Source organism: Arctopsyche grandis, chromosome 3 (genome assembly GCF_051622035.1).
Source record: "Arctopsyche grandis isolate Sample6627 chromosome 3, ASM5162203v2, whole genome shotgun sequence".
Lineage (NCBI taxonomy): Eukaryota > Metazoa > Arthropoda > Insecta > Trichoptera > Hydropsychidae > Arctopsyche > Arctopsyche grandis.
The window spans coordinates 16,224,946-16,246,219 of NC_135357.1; the positions used below are offsets into that span (position 1 = coordinate 16,224,946).

Here is a 21,274-nt window from a genome sequence, read left to right on the forward strand (position 1 = left end):
AAGTGTCTTATGTCATTGTTAATTCGTGCGATATTAATATTTCGGCAAATTTCTCCTACGTTTCCTCAGAAATGGGAATCACCGCTATCTATCACTGTCAAACATATGTCAATACAAGGAAAATATATCACTAAAAACACTCCAGAGGGTGAGTTTTAGCCTGGAATAGATCAAGCGTACAATCGGTTTTTTTAACACGTGCTGGTACCACTCTTGTGTGCTTGCGCCCTTATTTTTGTATCAATAATATATGTTATTTTTGTATTTTTGTATAATTATTAGCAAAAAAAAGTTTTAAGAAGTTGTACATACATAAACATTTATTTACATACATAAACATTTAATACATTTAATACATAAACATTTATTCTAATAATTCACCCGACGATATTTCATCGAGTTTATCACTAGTGTACATACATACATACATGCATGCATTATGCAATTGTGTCAACCCTAATCTCGTGTGATTAAACAATGTGTGCTCGATGGTTCGTTGCGTGTACGGCAGTAGCGTTTTGTCCAGTCCAGCGACCGCACTGGCCCAATCCAAGTGGTTTCAATACTGGATCAGGCGAATTTCGTCCGACTTCGGACAGTCCAACATTGGACAGTTCATATCCGGACACGCCAAAGGGCGACAACGACAAGCAAATGTGAGTACAAATAAAAATATTACCTTTAAAGACTACCCCTAGTAAAGTCTCTCCAAAAGAACACTGAATATATGTATGCCGTACATACTTGCATGAATACTTGTACATATATATGTCATTTTCAAAATCCGTCTCACAAATTTTGCTATAACGAAAACCGAAATAAAAAAGTTTCAAATTTTCAGTATATTGAATTTTTTAAAAGAATATATTAAACATATTATACATTAGTGCGTCCATACACTAACTTCATATTTATTAATAGGGGAAAAATTGTACTTTGGATCTATTAAGCATTGACGTTTTCAGCAGTTACATATGTACATTGAAAATTATACTCCTACTAGCACTATTTTTTTGATTTTTAAATGCTTTTTATTATTACGAAATTATATTCACAATACATCTTATATATATTTTAATAGCTACTGATCTACTGATCATTTTCTATTTTACAATTTTAACTTAATTTTGTTAGTAATCATAGTATTATATTATTCTAATGTTAATGTACAGCATAATAGGAAAAAGAGCTCTAAAACCTATTTACAATTCTTATACATACTCATAATACATAATATTAATTAAAGACTCTAAAGTCGATGACCTAAAGCAGATTGTTGTTAGGCAATTTGTGTTTATACATACCTGAAAGATATAGACATTTTGTTATAATCACCGAGACTCTTCATAAGTGTGTTAATATGGTTATTAGTGATTCTGTCATAGAATCTACTGGTTAGTTTGTTAGTAATGTCTGTAACAAACGGAATATTATTTATGGCATGCAGTTTTTTCAAGTTAGTACATATATATGGGTGTATTATAAATTATTTTAGGGATTTATTTTGTATTACTTGAAGCTTGGAAAGGTTAGTATTCGAGGCGTTATTCCATACAGGTGAAACATAGGTTAATAATGGTAATATGAGCGCGCGATAAAGACTAACACTATAAATAGTATGGACCCATATAAAAATAGCATGATTTATTATTAAAAATATGCAGTTATATATTATGTATTTGAAACTAGTTAATAATACAATACAGTACGCGTGAACAAAAATGCATTTTTCAGTATAAGCGAACAACTTCATCGGTTCGTTATAAACGATTTTATATAAATATAATAATTACAAATTTACTAAAATATTTTTAATTATAATCTCAGTCTTTTTCATCGGTTTTTAACATCAACGTTCAAAGTTAATTGTTTTGGCTATCAAACACTGTGCTTAAAAAAATGTTCCATCAAAATTTTAATTTGAACTTTCAGCCTTTAACACAAATTATATATGTACATATAAATATACGTTCAATAAATATTGCGAATTTATATAAATATATTTGACATTGTAAACCAATTTTAAATTCTATCCATAAAATGATGAATTAACTCTCAGTCGTCAATAGTAGTAATTGAGAAAAACAATGATTAACCTTTCGATAAATATTCTCTCTTGAATACACTCCTTGAGTAACGAATCAACAGTTAAAATATTATAGTTGGGACATTTCTAGAAATACAAGTTAATAGAAATATCGTTTTACAGATCAATTTATTAAATTCAAAAGGTCAAACAAAAGCTTTCTATACATAATTACTATCCCAAACTCATGTAACTGCTTTTTTTTGTTCTTCATAAAAAATACCAATATTAAAATTAAATGCGGGCATAATTTAAAAATGTAGAATTATCGGATACATCCCCTGGTTATTATGATTAAAAGTTTGATATTTATTTTAAATACCTACATATATTAGCCAGCAGTATGGCTCGGTAGTTGCGTTTATGTTTAGCACAGAGAGGTTACCGGGTTCGATCCCGTGCTAATCTTTAATGCTGTTGGTCAGACTTGGATATTTGTGACACCAAGTCGATCGTTTCCTTTCAGAGTTTGCCAATTTATCTGACTTCATTGTTAAGACGGTTCCTCCATCAAATTGGCAAAAACCATCCTACACACTATGTACAAGTCTAAATCCATAGATGTCTCTATGAATTTATTCATTAATTAATTCATTATTATTAATTTTGTGTTCTTCAGCCTCTCTAAAAACAGCCATTTATGTAATAAAATGCTACAGATGTGTGTATATATATATATATATATATATATATATATATATATATATATATATATATATATATATATATATATATATATATATATATATATATATATATATATATATCCTATTGCAGATTTCTCGATTAATTTAATGCTGGTGACTTAATATTGACTGTAAATTAAATCTTTATTTATTATAATCAATTTGCAATTTCATTAGATACTAAGCTAAATTCGAAACACTTCGAGGGCCGACAACCGAAAAAAGTATTCCAATTTGACGTTCAGACCACGTTTAAGAGATTCGTATGCGAACGCCGTCAGCTCGTCGCCGAACAATTAGGGTTGCGTCAGTTTATTGCAACACCATCAGTTCAAATCTCGTTCAGAGCGTTTCAATATCGTCAGAATAAATTCAACGATTGGAATTTGCATTCAATTAACCCAAACATCATTTAAAATTTCACTCTCATCTCATATTCAATTTTGACTGAATCTACTCTACGTACATATGTATGTATATGTGATACAGTAGATATCGTCTTGTTTGTGTCTTTCTCTATTGATCGATAACATGTATATTTTTATTTTCACACACGAGAATCATCCGAGTTCAAATGCGTACATCCATCACTAGAAACGTCGGTTATGTGAAGTTTGTCGTGTTCCGGTTATCCGGCATTATAAATGCGAGACGGTTCGCGGATAAACTACAATACATTAACCCGCTAACTTAGACCATCTATCAAAAGTTAACCGACCGTTCAGAGCGGCAGTTAACTGTTAACCTATCGCTGAAAGCTATTTTGTGCAATAAATAATACATTACATTCAATATAAAAATAAAAATAATGAAATAAAAACAACATTTTCGTTATTGTGTATTCCATTGTACGAACAATTGCTTAAATTAAAAGATTAGATTCACTTTCATTCAAAACAAAGCACTCAACGTTTAACATTATTCACCATAAGTGCATACCATTTTTTAATACTAATAACTGCGATTATAATAAGCTTTGTGACAAATTTACTTATGCGCGCGTCTAATTTATGTACTACGTCGCTTTCGAATGTCAGTCACTTAATTTGACTTCCAAATAGGTACAATGAAAATATACGAAATCAGACAGGCATAAGACATGTGCGAGATGTTGTCAACTCGATCATTTTCGGTTTAAATCATAACACTTCGAATTATAATAATTATGCAAACAAAACACTGCATATATGTATTATATAATCTTAAATATGTATGTATGTTATTATATGAAATGAAAACACGTGAGATTTTTTAAGGCTAATTCAAAAGCAAAAGAGTGAAAACTACGTTTAATTAAAAGAAATATTTCAACAATCAAAAAAATTTTTTCATACAAACGTTGTACGATTTTTAGATAATTTTGCATATACAAAAAAACGTATGTAGGACACATCTGCACCGTGGCGTCTCTTCGCAAACCTTACTCTCTGGAGTGTTTTTCGGTGAAATTTTATTATTGTATTGACAGTGATCGATAATAGTGTCTCCCATATTTGAGGAAATGTAAAGAAGGTTGTTGAAATAACAAGATCGTACGAATTAATAATGATATGAGGATACGCCTTTCACAGCTGGAGTCCATCGACGCATCCCATGCCGCACTTTTAAGTTTGTTCTTACAAAAATATTAAAAGACGTAATATTGCATATAAAATTATTTCGATCATTTGAGTTTTTGAACCGCTGCGTTATTTGTATGCATTTACTAGCGTTGTACCCGATTAAGCATCATCGCATGGGTGTTGGCATATTAAGTTATTAAATAAAATAAATTAGAAGAAATGTAACATGTGTTTCAATCCCCAAGCGGTCGACTTTTTTTTAAATACCTTTTAAATATATTTGATTTAATACTTATATTTAATTGTTTAATATGAAAAAAAGTGGTAAAAACTACCTACGTATAAACAATATAAAACACCAATAGAAAAATTAATTAACTAAACAAATTTTCATTACCTGGGTCTAAATCCTTAGAGACTTGCCTAGAAGAAACATTGGTAGCAAACAGTATATATATAGAAGTTTTTTTCTTTATTATTATATTCGTTCTATATTCTTACATTTTGTTTGCAGTGTTTTAGCTGTGACGTACATACATACATACATATGTATGTCGAAATATCGAAATGTCGATAACGAGCGTTATCGCAAATAGACACACATATACACAGACAGATATATACGATGATATATGATCATTGTATTCGATTTTTCAAGGAAATTTTTCATTCTAAGGAAAGTTTGCATTATAGTCCTCATTACGGATTTAAACAGTGATTAATTACATTCATTCACGGATGAATGGACGGATATTTAGATAGTAAAACCACACGTCTTAGTAGGTACACACAAATGTCACGGAACAACCGGTTGTTGACTCGAAGTAATGACCGATATCGGTCAAGGCGACTAAACTTACATACACTCCAATCGACACTAGCAACCGTCAGTGTAGACGAATTGCGATTAGAATGCGACTTTTTGACATGAGGCAAAGGTCACCAATAATATTCACCATCCCACGACTATTGTAAACAACTCAATAAAATATTCCCTAACTTCTATCATATTTTGCAACCTTGAGTATCGTCGAAGAGATCGAATATGGAAGGTATAATTTAATTTAATTTGTCGGCAAGGTGAAGGAATTTCACCTGTCAAAACCAGAAAAACCTGTCGTGTGCTAATGAGGCCCATGTCGACGTCTGTGGAGTTTTTCATTAGACGATCCTCTGAGGCTTTGTCGTCGTCCCTCGGGGGAACCTAGTCGAAAACCCCGCCTTTTCCGGTCTAAACTTGAAAGAGTAAAGCGCCCCTTAGTTCTATCAAACGCTGTTTGATTAAATTTTTAATTAATCCGATACGACCTTATGTGAGCTCTCAAAAGCTTTTTAGTTTCTTATGCATGCAATTTATTACACCGGTACATACATACATACATTTTTCTAATTGGTAAAAATAACTACAAATTGAGTAAAATTTTATAAATTTAAAATATTAATAGTACCGTAAGTATCCACTGAGTTACGTTATCAAAATTTGAAGCATGTTTATTTCAATCCTTATCAACAAACACACACATTCATAATATGTGTATGTACTCAATAATATTTTTAATAAATCTTCAATTAATTCTCTACTTCCAATTTCAAATTCAACGTACGTATTCATAAAATTGATCTACCTATAATTTAAATTTCCAAGTTTACGTTACAATTGTAAATATCATTAATGAATGAGAAAGATTTCGTTTTGTTTATTTTAAAATGAGAAAAAAACATTTATTCTGATAGCTCTTTGCCACGCTTTTCTTCATGAAAAATATTGTTTTGGTTCAGTTTTTTGGATGTTGTTAGTAAAAAATAAATATCAACACATTAAAATGAAACATTTCTAAATGACTCCCAACACCCACGCAAAACAGAACGAACTATATAGAAAATCCCTAGTCGGTTCAGTTCAACGTGCAATAGCCCTAATATAAATTCGTCTATTTCGAACACGTTTTAGAACAGTGGTAAAATTGCGAAACACGGAGCTGAGATTCCAGAAATCGAAGAGTTATAACAGCTATGACAACAAAAATAAAAAAAAACAATGCGTTTTTTCACAAGAGAAAAACAATGAAGAGATAAAAAAATCGTTTAGACCAGTCCTATGTTTATTCAGTGTGAATTTCAACCATTTGTATTCTCGTGCAAGGGGTGTAAATGAAAATGAAATGAGAATGCAAATATTTCACAACACCGCCATTTTTGTAACGTTTTAAAAACTTTCTCAAAAGCACTAAATTGAATTGCTTCAATATATTTTGTACCTGTGAGAAATGTAAATACACATTCCTCTTTGTTGAAAGCTCCTATCCTAAAAAAATAATGAAGTGATGAAAAACTCAATCCTAAAAAAATAATTAAATTTAACTTTATATTTTCAATGTTTTAAAAAATACGTGATTAATAACAGCATACTCAATTAGCGTTTAAAAACTCTAAACCTTTTGCAAGTTGCATTGAAATTCCCTTTTCTTCACCTCCTTTTCAATTATTTTAAATCATAGATCGAAATTGTAGGCTGTTGATGATTTCCATTTGTTGATAAAACGTTACACATTTTTTTTATATTTTTCCTATAAGGCCATTATGCACTCCCCCTGAGCGAAACCTTTGGTATTAAACTTGTACATTTATAAATTTATTGATATTATATTTATAATTTTGGTAAACTCTGATAGGAAACAATCGACTTTGAGTTACAAATATCCAAATCTGACTACAAAAATACTTCCGAATAAATTCTTTTAATCGAGGTCAACCCAGGGTTTAAAACTATGAACCATTATGCGGTTAGCATTAACACAATATAATATGTATGTATGTGATGATTGTACATATTTCGATTACCTACTTACATATCGATATGAATTTTGCACGTATTTTAATTAATCTTTCTAACAAATTCATTTTGGAAAGCTGCATAGCACATACCTAGCATACAACCACAAACAATAATTATACTTTTTATTTCAATTTTTAGTCAAGTATGAAGCCTGAAGATGCTGTCGATCGCATCGTCGTATTGGACGGTGGATTTTCATCCCAACTCAGCTGCCACCTTGGCGAAGTCGTCGATGGAGATCCACTCTGGACTGCTCGATTCCTCGCCACAAATCCAGACGATGTAATCAACACCCACCTGGACTTCTTGAGAGGTAAGCTACATCCCTGAAAACATGACAACGAAGGGGGGGGGGGTGGAACACACTGGTGATTTCAATCGCGTGGAAAAAAGCGTAAGCAACACAGAAAGCACGTGTTAGACACGTGCTATCAGACTACAACGTTTCGTATACTCTCAGGGGTATTCTCGTAAACTTGGATTCGAGCCCAACTTGCGTGGAAATATGAATTTATACCGAACGTTTGTGTAGTCGCTCTCTCAGGCGTCGCCGCCGGTTATTGTAATCATATTTGGTTTTTGATACGTCATACATATTCTATTAAACGGAAATTCTATTTCGTGGAATTGGATTATATCCCACGCACATAAAGAGTTTCCGTGAGGGGTGGTAGTTTTTTCGAAAATTTTGCGAAAAAGTCGGCACCATTTTAACATCCGCTTTTCGTATCGGTACTTTATATATCATTTTTTTGAAATTGTTTATATAGGACTATTTACAGCTTGCAGTACCTATATATTTCAAAGGATACCACGGGATGTCACCTTGACAGAAAAAGATTGGCCATAAATAATAACAAACCTTTCCGTAGGGAATAGAGCATTAGATTGCATATTAAGATAGTAAATATGTAGATATGTATTTACGAATACATACATATGTACATATGAGCCGTTACATTTGACGGTAGTGGCGGAAGTCCAATTTCCAGTTCCAAAAACACTAATTCAGTTTGACTTAATTCACAAATTGTTATCACTACTTTTAATTCGATAAGTCCAGAATATCGGAAAGGCAGAATAAACTTATTACTGGCCACCAGTATTTTTAAATATTGTAAAACGCAAAACATTATATTATATTTAATATATAAAAACGCTATTCTGTGTGTGTGTGTGTGTGTGTGTGTTTGTGTGCGTGTGTGTGTGTGTGTGTGTCCTAACGCTAGCCGAACATAATGAATCGATAAAAAGCCTAAACTTTGTATATATTAATTTTGCCGAGACGCGTGTCGAACCAACCAAACCGTAAATATCCTCTTATAGGTATGTACATATGTATATCTGAGTTCAGAGAGTTAGCCACCAAGCCAACCTCCTTTTAGCTTCACTTATTAAAACATTAATTGAAATTGTTTCCTTCCCTTCATATAAAAATACGTAATAGTAATTTTATTTAACGAGGTTTTGTTTTCATGTTTAACAATTTGAAATTTCAATGCGCATAACACTAGTATTTAATGTTTTGCAAAATGTTTTTCAAAATGAAGAAAATTGGCCAATTTCAAATATAACAGCTCATATATGTATGTATATATCTATGTATATGTAGATGCTGTTAAGTTAATGAAGAAAAATATCGTTATATAATATATATGTATGTATCGCCAGAGTATGTAGACCTTTAAATGCCTAGACAATTGACACATAAATAGATCAGGGAAGCTATGCTGTAACTTTTCCTTTATAAGGAGGTATACATGGTAGATCAGATTTATTCTGGAGTGAGCGGTGGTTCCGTTTGGACCTCTGGGATCGTTGAATAAATGCTGTAAAGCCTTTCATTTGGATCCTGAACCCAACCCTACGTAACAGAACTTATATACAAAAATCTGATCCTACTTGTCACCTTGGGGCACCCTGTCATGGCACATATTGTAGAAATATGTGTATAAAATAAAATACGGCGTTGTTATTTCTACTTTCGATCGAACTAAAAAAAATTGAAGTACACGAAAGATACGTCAATATGATAAACGATAAAACCTTTATCAAATAGGTAGTTAGCTTTTTAAACAAAAATGTATTGAAGAAAGTTTGCAGTTGAGACATCAAATCCTTACTTCAGTTTTTGAAAGAATTCCCCCCCCCCCCCCTTCTTACATTAAATACATATGTATATATATAGCATTTCGTATCCAGACTTCGGTTGTGTTTTTACTACATATGTATGTGTATGTATCACGATACATTCTGTATATACATTAGGTGTTTTGAAAGAGAAATTGCGACTTGATTAAATCTTACGCATCTCAAGTATCCACGTACGGTCGATCTGCGCGCGTTTCAGCCCATCGCACAGTGTGGCCGTTTGCAGATCTGCCTAGACACGTGCTCGGTGTGTTTTAAAAACGCTTTATCTCAAAAACTTTAGCACATAATAAGCTCAAAATTTATTTACGATGCACTAATATAAGGTTTCAGATATTGTGAGATTTTAATACAAAGCCATGAACCGGATGTGGTAGTTAACTTCCACACATGATTGAGTTATATTTAATTACCATATTCGTATTCAGTGGGAAAAAATGTAGCAGAAAAGTTATATCTCAATGATGATACAAAAAAAGTCAAAATTTGTTTATCGGTGTAGCAATTGAAAAATTAAAGATTGAAGTTTAACGTTAAAATGAGAGTGAAAATGTACCTGATATAACTGTGAATTGTGATGGTGGTAGAAACACGCGTTTGGATAGCTAGCTTTCATCGCTTCAATCTGACACAAGTTTCTGCTGTAATTTTTAATGAGCCGGTTAGTGATTAAACTCTTCTAGCTTCATGTCGGAGACATTAACTTACTTCAATGTTAGCTAGACCCCGTATGTCAGTAAGATATCAAAGCGAAATGAAGAGTGGAAGTGGTTCAAAATTAGATCATAATTTTTTGACGGGCAGGAATGTCATTGTCACAGGAGTGAAGCTAGTAAAAAGCTTGTTAAACATTGATAACGTTTGTGGAATTTTTTCGCATTTAGTTATATAGTTCTACTTTAATAATTGATTAAAATGGGGGTGAAGTTTAGTGGAAGTCTACTTTAAAAACTATGTTGAAATTTTTAATTTTTACAAAAAATATCAAACTCAGGGGTGGATATTCTAAATCAAAATTTCTACAAAAGTGATTATATTTTTGGTAAAATTAAAACTAAATTTATTAGAGCATATCTTTTTGAGTAATATTCAATCGAAAATGTATCAATAAAGCTATTGACTAGACCACGATTGACCTCCATTCTGGGCGTCACAAACGCACCCAGTACAAATCTATTTCGTTGTATGTACATACATATATCACAATTTTTATCAAGTGTGACGGACTTTTGACACGACTAAATATTTTTGTACTAACAATACATCATTATAGATTTTCAACAATATACATAAAACGATAATATTTAAATATTTTTTCGAAAAATATTAAAATCGCGAATGTTTACGCAGATCTGCAAACGGCCACACTGTGCATCGCAACGCAACGTTTTAACCCTTTAAGTGACGCCGCTCCAAAAGCCGCAACATCGTCTCGGATAATCTGCCGATGTTTTTGCTCCTCGCGGTTAGCCACGAAGGAACGGCGCGAATATGCAAATCGTCATTATCAGCGAATGGCGACGATCAAATATTTCGTGGCTGTCGCGTCGTTTGCACGCCCTCACTAACGACCCCAAACACGATTATGTATATGAGTGCGTCGTCGGGGGTGTATGGGTGCTCGAGGTAAAGTGGTCTTTTATAAACTCAATAATATGTACGTAGATACCGAGTCTAAATTAAGCTAGGGGTATTTATAGGAACATATGTTTTGAGGCGAACTATACATTTACCTAGGAACATGTGTACATACGTGTGAAAGTTCATATCAAAGTTTGTAAATATGTACATATGTATGTATATAGCCGATCCAATTTGACCCAACTCAAAAGAGTAAATATATATTTAATTTTTAAGGTATGTTAATATTTGAATTCCAGTAAAAGTTGAGAATAAAATCAGTTAGTTTTGCTCCTACTTCGCGCATAACGTAAATATAATCATTTCAATGTCAGTTAAGGTTAATTTATACTAGCAAGGTACAGGCCGGCAACTGCAAGTAAACAACAGTACGAAAAATATTCTTTAGTACATTCTACATATATGGACGCATTCATATGTTCCGTAATATGTACGTGGCGTATCCGTAGCAGCAGTAACCGACATGATATATTCATGATGCGCATACGAATCCTTTTCGGCAACGTCATATTGTCACAATATTGACTCGACGATACGACGCAAGCAATATTGCGCCGTATCATCGCGCTCTGTATGTGTGTATTTTTAAGCTTATAATGTATGTACATATACATATGTAGGGAAAGAAATTCCAGAAAATTACAAAAAATTTGAAGTTCCGTGTCCCGGGAATCCCGGGAAAAATATTTCGCTGAAAACGTTCTATAATTGATTTAATAAAGGTGAATGTATGCATGTATGTACATACATATATCCTACGATCAAACTATTATGAAGCGAGTATATCTTTCTTGTACTGGCGATTCCACAATGGAAGAAATTCTTTTAGATTATGATTAAAATGAGACAATTTTGTGTTTGAAGATGAATGAAAAATTAAATAAGGAGATATCAAAGGCAAAACTACAAAATAATGCAAATAAAAATAAGTAAAAAATAGCCTCAACTTTGAAAAATAAATGAAAATATACATGATGACGGGAAAAAACAAAATTATAAAAAATCGTCCCTTTTAGCTATACAATTAGCTTCGACCAAAATTTAAAGGGTTTTTTTCATTGCTGGAAATGTTTGTGCCAAATCTATAGGTAGATATAGGCTTTCGGATTATAATATTATTATGAAGCTATTTTAAATATGTTTTTTTTTATAATTACATGTTTTGCATTTTATAGATACGTATATTGTTTATTGTTAAATAAATAAATTTTATATTAATAAAAAAATTTATTAAATTGAAAAAAAAAATCTTTATATGTAAATATATGCATGCTTTTAAATTTTTCTTCATCATATCTCCCGGAATACCGGGAATACCGGAAACGATGCTCCGAGCTACGTCCAGGAATTGAAAAAGTGCGGGAAATCATAAACCCTAGCATGTACATACCTATATGTATGTATGTATATATATATACATTTGTAGATATTTGCAAGACAGCATTTTAGCCTTTTTTATTAATTTAAGAATATACTTCGTTGAATATTAGATCGTTTTGGATCGGTTTGGATCGGCAATCGATCAGTTAAAACGACTGAAATGGATCAAAAATATTTTCACTTAGAACAAAGTGCATCGGTGCAACAAGTCGACCCATCCAAGCGCAACAAGTCCGTCACGACCGGATGCAGTTTGAAAATAAATGGAACATTTTGTAAATCGATATTTTCCTTTTCATTTTATTTTTATTTTTTATACAAGTATATCTACAATCTACATACATATACGTACATGTACGTTCGACGATTGAGTAACGTGTACGTGACAATACTATCATGACAAATAGGTTAATCATATACAACAGCATCACTCTTTTATTTTTAAATACACGATACAAATACATTTAAATCTTCCGCTGCCGTGATTTAAACTGAATAAATTCGCATTGTATTTATTCAGCAATTTGAATTTCGGAACAAAAGTTGCGATCGAGCGTTTTCTCAACGCAACCGGTACTAACCGGATTACAAACTGTTGACTATTGCACATGTAATAACTAATTTAAGCGAAGATAATGTATTGCATCATCTTTTTTACCTATCTGAAATTTCAGTCACATGCAATTAACGTTTTCTTAATTATGTATTTTCAGCCGGAGCCGATCTCATCATTACAAATACTTATCAAGCGTCCATTGAAGGATTCGTACGATACTTACAGGTGACACCAGAGGAGGGATTAGAACTGATGTACAAAGCTGTAGACTTGGCGAAACAAGCTAGGGATATATTCATGGAGGAGTATCAAGATGCAGGTATTTTCAGAGATGCATGTACTATGTATTAATTAAATTAATTGGCATTTGATGCATTGATTTTTTCTCAGAATTTCAGCCTTTGGTCGTTGGTTCTGTGGGTCCCTACGGAGCTCATCTGCACGATGGATCAGAATATAGTGGCAGCTATGCAGATAATACTACAGTCGAGGTGAGGTGAGTCAGGATCGCCTCAGATCTATGTATGTAGATCCTTTTTCAGCCACTGTTTACGATTGCTGTAAAAAAATATGAGAATATCCGACTTTTGATAGTGTTTCAAATATTTCAATATACGATCGTTCAGATTGAAATTTGTTTTTATTTAGATGAATCTGATTACAGATGATGAGGGATTGGCATAGACCTCGCATTGCAGCACTTGTGAATGCTGGGGTGGACCTGCTTGCTCTGGAGACAATACCGTGTCAAGAGGAGGCCGAAATGCTTGTTGAACTAATCAAAGAGTATCCGAATATCAAAGCTTGGCTCGCCTTCAGTTGTAAAGTAAGATTTAACTATGTACAATATCAATATGTATATACATATGTGGTTCAGAAATTAGATAGGTATCGTTATAAGGGAACGTGACTCGTTTGACAGACGCTCGAGGGACTATTTAGTCTGTTATTAAATTCGGTATGGATACTAATTAAACCCGAATCAAACCGTTGCCAGATGCGATGGTAATATTCATTTGACGTGTATTACTGAACTGCTTAGTTCACTCGGTTCAATATTATAACGAGCTGAAATAATTGCTATTAACCTAATTCCAATGAGTGAGTCTTGCTCCCAGATAGGAGGCAAATCAACTTATTAGTGTTATATGTATAGACAGATCAAATGCAACGATTCCCGAGCTTTGTTCTTCTAAACATGCATCTGACATCCATTCTTCATTTTTTTTAACATTTGAGTGGTCAGTATTTGGTAGTACCCGAGCATAATCAATCGGTTGAAGGAAACTACTGGCCTTTCTGTTGAATGTGCGAAAGCACATTGAAAGAGGTGATTTATTTTTCAAATCTCATTATCACTGCCTTCAATCATAAAAAAACTACCATTAAAATATATAAATCTTAATGCAATGCTTGATTGATGCATTCAAATGGTAGACTCAAATTTAAATTTCTAGATTCAAATTTTAAATTAAAGTATTTTTAAAGTATACATTGAAGACATTTTTTGTACATTTCTTAGACATTTTTATAATTATACATTGGAGACATCTTTTGATGTAATAATGTAATAATGACAGTTGTGTTAAGAAAATTTGCGCTGGGGGCAAAGGCGTCGGGGGGTCGGCGATGCACAAAACGTAATTCGTAATTCGTAATCACTTCGTAATTTGTCATTCGTGCATCAATTTCTTTCCGAAACCAGTCGATTCAATATCTTTAACTTTATTTTTATTCGAGTTTCAATTCCTTTTCGAAATCAACGGGTCCAACACTAGTGTATAATAATAATAACAAATAACAACAATTCTCGTCGTAATCGTAATCGGAACCAAATTCATCATCGGAATCGGAATCAATATAATAACGGATTGATCATTTTTAAATTCGTTTTTTAAAATGTCCATACTTGTCGATGCACTCACCACATAAACACATAGAAACTTCCCTTCCATTTTTATAGAACTAGTGGTTTTACCCGGCTTCGCTCGGTATTTGTAATATAAATCGCTTAAACATGGCTAATCTAATATTAAACATTTTATTAAATTTATTTGAATAGTTTTATTATATTTAAATTTATTTGAATATTCATTTGTTTTTTTATTAAATTTAACGTCACGGATTCTATCACCCAAACCTTACATACATAGAAAGTCTCTTTCGAAATTATATATTAGATATATTAGACTACAATTACAGCTTATTTTTAGACGGTCATATTGTTTTAGTTTGTGCAATATGTATGTGTTATGGTGCGTACGGACCAAACCAACGACGGCTTCTGGGCGAACTTTTTAAACCAGTAGGATACAAAACATCGATATAAAAATTAAATTAAAAAATTGAAATTAAAATATCAAAATTAAGCTAAAGAGTGAGATTGAGCTAAAATTAGATCATCGTTGATGTTTTGAATTACAACAATGTTTTGAATTACGACGAAACGCATTTACAACCAGAGAGATATTATAATTTCTCTGCTTACGAGCGAAAAATAATCTTGTTATTATTTCTTAAAAGTCATGCTATGTATTCTTCCGTCGATGATTAAAATCAATGCGACAAAAAAACCGACGTCGGTGATTTGTCAAAGGGTTTTTTATTTCTTTCGTCGAAATAAAATTAATAATCACACATTATCCGATAAATTTTACCTCTGGGCTGATTTATTTGTTTGATTTATTTCGACGAGAGAAACAATTGAAGAATAAAAAAATCCGTTTGATGTACCGACAACACACCGGGTTAGCGACGATCGTTGGATCACCCATACTAATACATGATATATTCTCAGTAACTGTGCTTTACGGGGAAGTAAAAATAATAATTCTTTGATTTTTTTTCGATCTTAGTGCGTATCTTCGTAAGTCAAAACATCTTAGGTCGAGGATTACCTGTATGTGATTGTTGATGATCTAATTTTAGGTCAATCTCGAAAATTTATTTAAATTGTGCATGTTCTGTTTTAACTTTCAATATTTTATTTTAATTTTAATATAATGATTTTTTTTTTTTTTTGATATTTGAATTTAATTTTAATATAATAATAATAGTTTTAATTTTGATATTTAATTTCAATTTTTAAATTTAATTTTTATTTCGATATTTTGTACGCTACTGGTTTAAAAAGTTGGCCCAGAGGCCGTTCGTTGGTTTGGTTCGTACGCACCATTAGGATATGAATGTATGTACATAAAAACATAAAATATTCTGAAATAACCAAAAAAAGGTCTACTAGTAAAATAAATATACATACATATATCCAATGATATTTTTATTAAATATAATAAACGTAAATGAAACTTCGTATACACAAAATAACGTTTACTTTGTGTTTTATTTTAAGGACGACCAGAGCATAGCGCACGGAGAAAGCTTTCAGAAAGTGGCCACTAAATGTTGGGACATTAATCCTGAACAACTGGTAGCCGTCGGCGTCAACTGCCTCAGTCCCAGCAACGTCAAAAACCTCATTACTGGGATCAATAGGGGTCGGGAAAACAATAAAATACCGCTCATAGTTTACCCGAACAGCGGCGAAAAGTACAATCCTAAATTGGGGTGGGTCTTTCATCTCCCTTTTGACGTATTGGTAAATTGCACGCATGTAAAAATTGACTCGACAGTTTAACAGCTATTTTTTGTGTGAATGTACATACATACATTGTTCATAAATTGAAGTCCATGAGGTTATTGACACTGGCGATAGTAATGTACAGTGTATATATGTATACGTATTGCAGTATATGTGCTGTTGATAAGACATATTATATTAACAAATTTCACTCGATAATGTGGCCCTTCCAAAACAACACATATGTACATTATTATCAAATGTATTAATAATATAATATCATATGTATATATTGAGTTCCAAAGTAAAGTTTTGTACACACAAAGGTAACATTATCAATGATACTATGTTCCAAGTTATTAAAACTTAATTGCGGGAGCTTAAAAATGAAACACTTGTTACCTCTGTATATAAAAGTTTGTGAAACTGTCAGCTCCGATTCAAATGCTTGTTGTGTTTGTTTCTACTGCATGTTTTCTGGATTGTTTTATATTCGTTTCTATTTTCAGATGGATTGATCGCGACAAGTGTGAATCAGTGGAAGAGTTTATAGGCGAATGGTTGGATCTCGGAGTAAAATACGTCGGTGGATGCTGTAGGACGTATGCAGCAGATGTGTCTCGCATAAGACATCAGGTTTTAAAATGGATGTCGAAAAATCAAGGCAATCCGACGAGCGACTGAATGACGATCTCAAAATAATCTTATGTTTTAACGCAGGGTAATCAAAGGTGCAGAGGGACGATTAGTTTTTGTTGAATTTGAATTTGTCTTAATTGCATCATTATCATCATTGACACCATTTTCTCTAGACACAAATCGTTCAATTTATAATGTTCATAAAAATGAATGCCATTTTAATATCTAGTCATAAAAAAATCATAATATTTTAATCTTCCTTGGACAGTGGTGACGTCAAAGTTTACAACGCCTAAGAATGAATGTAATACAACTCTAATTATTGTAATATGAATATTTTATTATATGGATTTATAATACAATAGATTTGTTTCCAAAAATCATTTTTAAAATATGTATTTTTTTATATTTGTATATAACCAATTTAAATAAATTTTTATACATATACCTCATATTTGTATGCATGTTAAAAATGCATTTTATTTTCTATTCTTAATACTAAGTAGTATAATATTCCTTTTACATATTCCGAAAGTTTTTAATATGCTGATAATATAATAAAGCCAGCTAAGCATAACAAACAAAACCTAGAAGACAAAAATGTTCTTATGAAATTTCAATCAATCCCATGATTGATTCAATCCCTTACTGTTTTTATCCAAAGTTAACTGAATGTTTAGTTTGACCATTAAATAATATACACATTTTTAATATAGATACACATGTTTGTAATTATTAAAAACTAACAGTAATAAAAATGACCACTGACACGAAAGCCATGTGAAACGTAAAGGAGGTATGTAAAAAATAACGTGATAACACTTCACATAATAAAAATTGACGAACCAAATTTTCTATATGGTATGGGGACACAGATCCCGGTCTCCGTGACGAGCTGGAATGTGAAATTACCGAAAACTCAAATATCGGAATGCAAAGATCGAAAATCGAAAGATCTTAAGTCGAAAGATCAAAAAAAGAGTGCATGGTAAACGGTACATGCTCACTTAATTTGCGAGAGCAGGATTCAACAGGAACAAGAGGAACAGGCTTTTCCTCCCGTATTAATGTGCGCGCGCAGAATACGGGAGGAAAAGCCTGTTCCTGTTGCATCCTGCTCGCGCAAATTAACTGAGTATGTACGTGAGTATGTACCGCTTACCATGCACCCTTTTTTTTTGATATTTCGACTTAAGATCTTTCGATTTTCAATCTTTGCCTTCCGATATTTGCGTTTTCGGTAATTTCACATTCCGGCCCGTGAGGTAGACCCCACAGATCCTTCGGTCAAGTGCGGTCTACGGTGACTGGCCCCAAATAATAAGATAAAAGGTAATACAAACAATGAAGATAAATATAAAATATATATGAATCCGAAGCTTCTTTAACTTTAATGGACTATTTAAATAAATAAAATTAATTCCTAAAAGCATGGTGGATTATAGTAGTTTTATGACTCCTACACGTCAAAATAATTTACATATAGGAAATAACCTCAAATAGCTACCAGGAGCTGTCATTCTTTTATGAGAAAAAATTGCTTATGAATATTATATTAGCTAAAAAATTACTTTCTGAAATAAAAATACATATATTGTAAGTATAGTATTAAAATACAACATAATTTTTTTTTCAATTTTTCAAATTTTTTTGTATGGTAAAAAGATTTTTCCACCCAAATATCTTAAAGAATAAATGTAATACAAAAAAATAACACAAAGTTTGATGTATCATTACTCCATAATTTTATATATTTCTAGTGTTATCAACAGTTGATTAACCCTGAACTCTATGTCCAATACCATAGATAACAATACTATTCAGAGTACATATATAATTTAATATTCTAATTACATATTGTCGGCCTATAAAAATACGCACTCGCGTATATTTTGGTCGTCATTCAACAAACCTTCCACGCTTAAGTCAGAGTTTAACTCTTATCGGAGTAAGGGTTAATGATGGCATGGGACATTAAAGTTTTGGACGGAGGATTTTCGACGCAATTATTTAGATACGTCGGAATAGTGGATGGTGATCCTTTATGGACATCTAGGTTTGTTTCCACACGGCCTAATGATGTCGTCAAAGCTCATGTAGACTTCTTACGAGGTATTTGGTATCATATTTTAATACATGGAAATCTATGGACATTTGTTTTGATCGTTGTTTTTTTTAGCTGGGGCAGATATAATCGAAACTTGTACATATCAATCATCAGTTGAAGGTTACATGCAGCACTTGAATTGTAGTCGTGAATTCGCCCTTGGACTAATCAGAAAAGCAGGGCAATTGGCATTGAAAGCAAAAGATATTTACATAAAAGAAAATCCAAGTTGGTGCTGATGTTCTCTGAGAACAATGCATTGTTTCAGATGGAATTATCATTTGTTTCTAATTTAAGGTGTCGATCCACAAGTCGTAGGATCTATTGGCCCGTACGGTGCTTTCCTTCATGATGGTTCAGAATATTCCGGGGATTACATCAACCGGGTAACTCCGGAGGTAACTTATTTGCAATTTTCTCTAATTTGATAATACATTTTTAAGGCCTGTATTTAATTGGTCAGATACTAATTCGCCTTTCTGGTCAGTAAATTTAATAAGTTGTCAGTTAGTATTATAAATGGTCGGTATCCATTAATCAGTATGTTAGTTTTATATAAATCATTCATTTATAGTATTTCAAGGTCAAGTATTTCAATTAAATAGTCAGTGATTCAAAATAAATACTCTCACATGAACAGCTCAATAATGTGTCTTTAATATAATCGAAAAAAATTGAAAACAGAAATCAAATCACTGAACAATTTACACATTCCTATAAAAAATGTATGAAATATGTTAGAAAAGAGTTTCAAGGTAAAAAATAATATGCAAATATCTAACTAGTTGACAGTATATGTATGTATTAAAAAAAACATGTATGGAAATATCAAAATTAGTCTTGGTCAAGTAGAAGTCATTTTTGAACCATCTCGATATATCAGAATCAGAGAATTCAATATGAATCACATATGTATATGGTGTCTTACAAAGTAAAATATTGTATTTTACTAAAAATGTATTGCTTTTTACTGACCTTTAATATTTACTGACCGTTTTTGTATTTAGTAACTGATCGAAAAATTTGCTACCAATTTTTAATACATATAAAAAATAATAAATGATTGTGCACAGATGATCAAAGAAAAGCATAGGGATCGTATAAATGAGTTGATGAAAGACGGTATAAATACATTCGCCTTCGAGACTATTCCGTCTAGAAAAGAAGCACTGATAGTTATAGAACTTTTGAAAGAGTATCCGGACATAAAATGCTGGATATCATTCTCGTGTTCTGTAAGTTAAATGTGTGGTAAAATGATTTGAAATTGACTTTGGTTAATAAGTGATATTTTAGGATGTCGCTCACATTGCCAGTGGAGATGATTTCAAGTCAACAGCTATAGAGTGCTACAAATTGAATCCCAAACAAATAGTTGCTGTGGGTGTAAATTGTGTGAATCCAACATATGTTAGTGAATTATTTAAAGACATTAACAAAGGACGAGAAGAAAATGATAAGATACCATTGGTAGTGTATCCGAACAGTGGTGAAAAATATGTCATCGAACTCGGGTATGTGTATAGTTTTTATTCAAAATGTTCTTAAAAATAATGAACTGAATTATGGTTTTTTTTGTAATTTTAACAGTTGGACCGATCCTCCAGGTTTTATTGAACCGTTACATAGATATGTCGATGAATGGGTTTCATTGGGTGCTCGATATATTGGAGGTTGTTGTCGAACACATCCCGATGATATAGCTTTCATCAAGCAAGAAGTAGCCAAATGGAGAGGTTTTACATAGATTTAATTGTTATATTTTCATGTTAATTATATGAAAAGAACGAAGATGTTTTTATTATCTATTATATTGGTTTTAATTCGAATATTTTTCTACAATATACATACATACATACATGTATTATAAAATTAAATTGTTAAAATAAAAAAAAAAACAATAAGTCATTCTTTGGATAGATTCCCATGATGTTTAATTTTATATAGACACTATTCAAAATTTTAAAACATTTATATACACTTTGAACGTATTGATACATAATTGAATTCTGGTCTAATCTATTGATATTTCAAAAATGAGTACCATATGGAT

At 32.0% G+C, this 21,274-nt stretch overlaps 2 protein-coding genes across 2 annotated transcripts; both read left to right on the top strand.

Annotated features, from left to right (window-relative positions):
- Positions 1-474: 474 nt before the first annotated feature.
- On the top strand, positions 475-17,582 carry LOC143909847 (betaine-homocysteine S-methyltransferase-like). Its single transcript, XM_077428077.1, has 7 exons — positions 475-656; positions 7,309-7,483; positions 13,056-13,217; positions 13,289-13,389; positions 13,563-13,724; positions 16,248-16,462; positions 16,985-17,582. Exons 1-7 carry the CDS (start codon positions 489-491, stop codon positions 17,157-17,159), a joined length of 1,158 nt encoding a protein of 385 aa, XP_077284203.1. The 5' UTR covers positions 475-488; the 3' UTR covers positions 17,160-17,582.
- Positions 17,583-18,394: 812 nt separating this feature from the next.
- Positions 18,395-21,146, top strand: LOC143909848 (betaine-homocysteine S-methyltransferase-like). Its single transcript, XM_077428078.1, has 7 exons — positions 18,395-18,710; positions 18,875-19,226; positions 19,294-19,449; positions 19,519-19,619; positions 20,295-20,456; positions 20,518-20,735; positions 20,812-21,146. The coding sequence occupies exons 2-7, from the start codon at positions 19,073-19,075 to the stop codon at positions 20,966-20,968; spliced, it is 948 nt and encodes a 315-aa protein (XP_077284204.1). The 5' UTR covers positions 18,395-18,710; positions 18,875-19,072; the 3' UTR covers positions 20,969-21,146.
- The last annotated feature ends 128 nt before the right edge of the window (positions 21,147-21,274 follow it).

Bases quoted from the DNA above. Each gene is read 5' to 3' on its own strand.
- LOC143909847 (XM_077428077.1), top strand. From the start codon at position 489: ATGGTTCGTTGCGTGTACGGCAGTAGCGTTTTGTCCAGTCCAGCGACC. The intron at 657-7,308 runs GTGAGTACAAAT...TTCAATTTTTAG, and splicing joins GGCGACAACGACAAGCAAAT to TCAAGTATGAAGCCTGAAGA. The intron at 13,390-13,562 runs GTGAGGTGAGTC...ATCTGATTACAG, and splicing joins CAGATAATACTACAGTCGAG to ATGATGAGGGATTGGCATAG.
- LOC143909848 (XM_077428078.1), top strand. From the start codon at position 19,073: ATGATGGCATGGGACATTAAAGTTTTGGACGGAGGATTTTCGACGCAA. The intron at 20,457-20,517 runs GTAAGTTAAATG...GTGATATTTTAG, and splicing joins GGATATCATTCTCGTGTTCT to GATGTCGCTCACATTGCCAG. The intron at 20,736-20,811 runs GTATGTGTATAG...TAATTTTAACAG, and splicing joins AAATATGTCATCGAACTCGG to TTGGACCGATCCTCCAGGTT.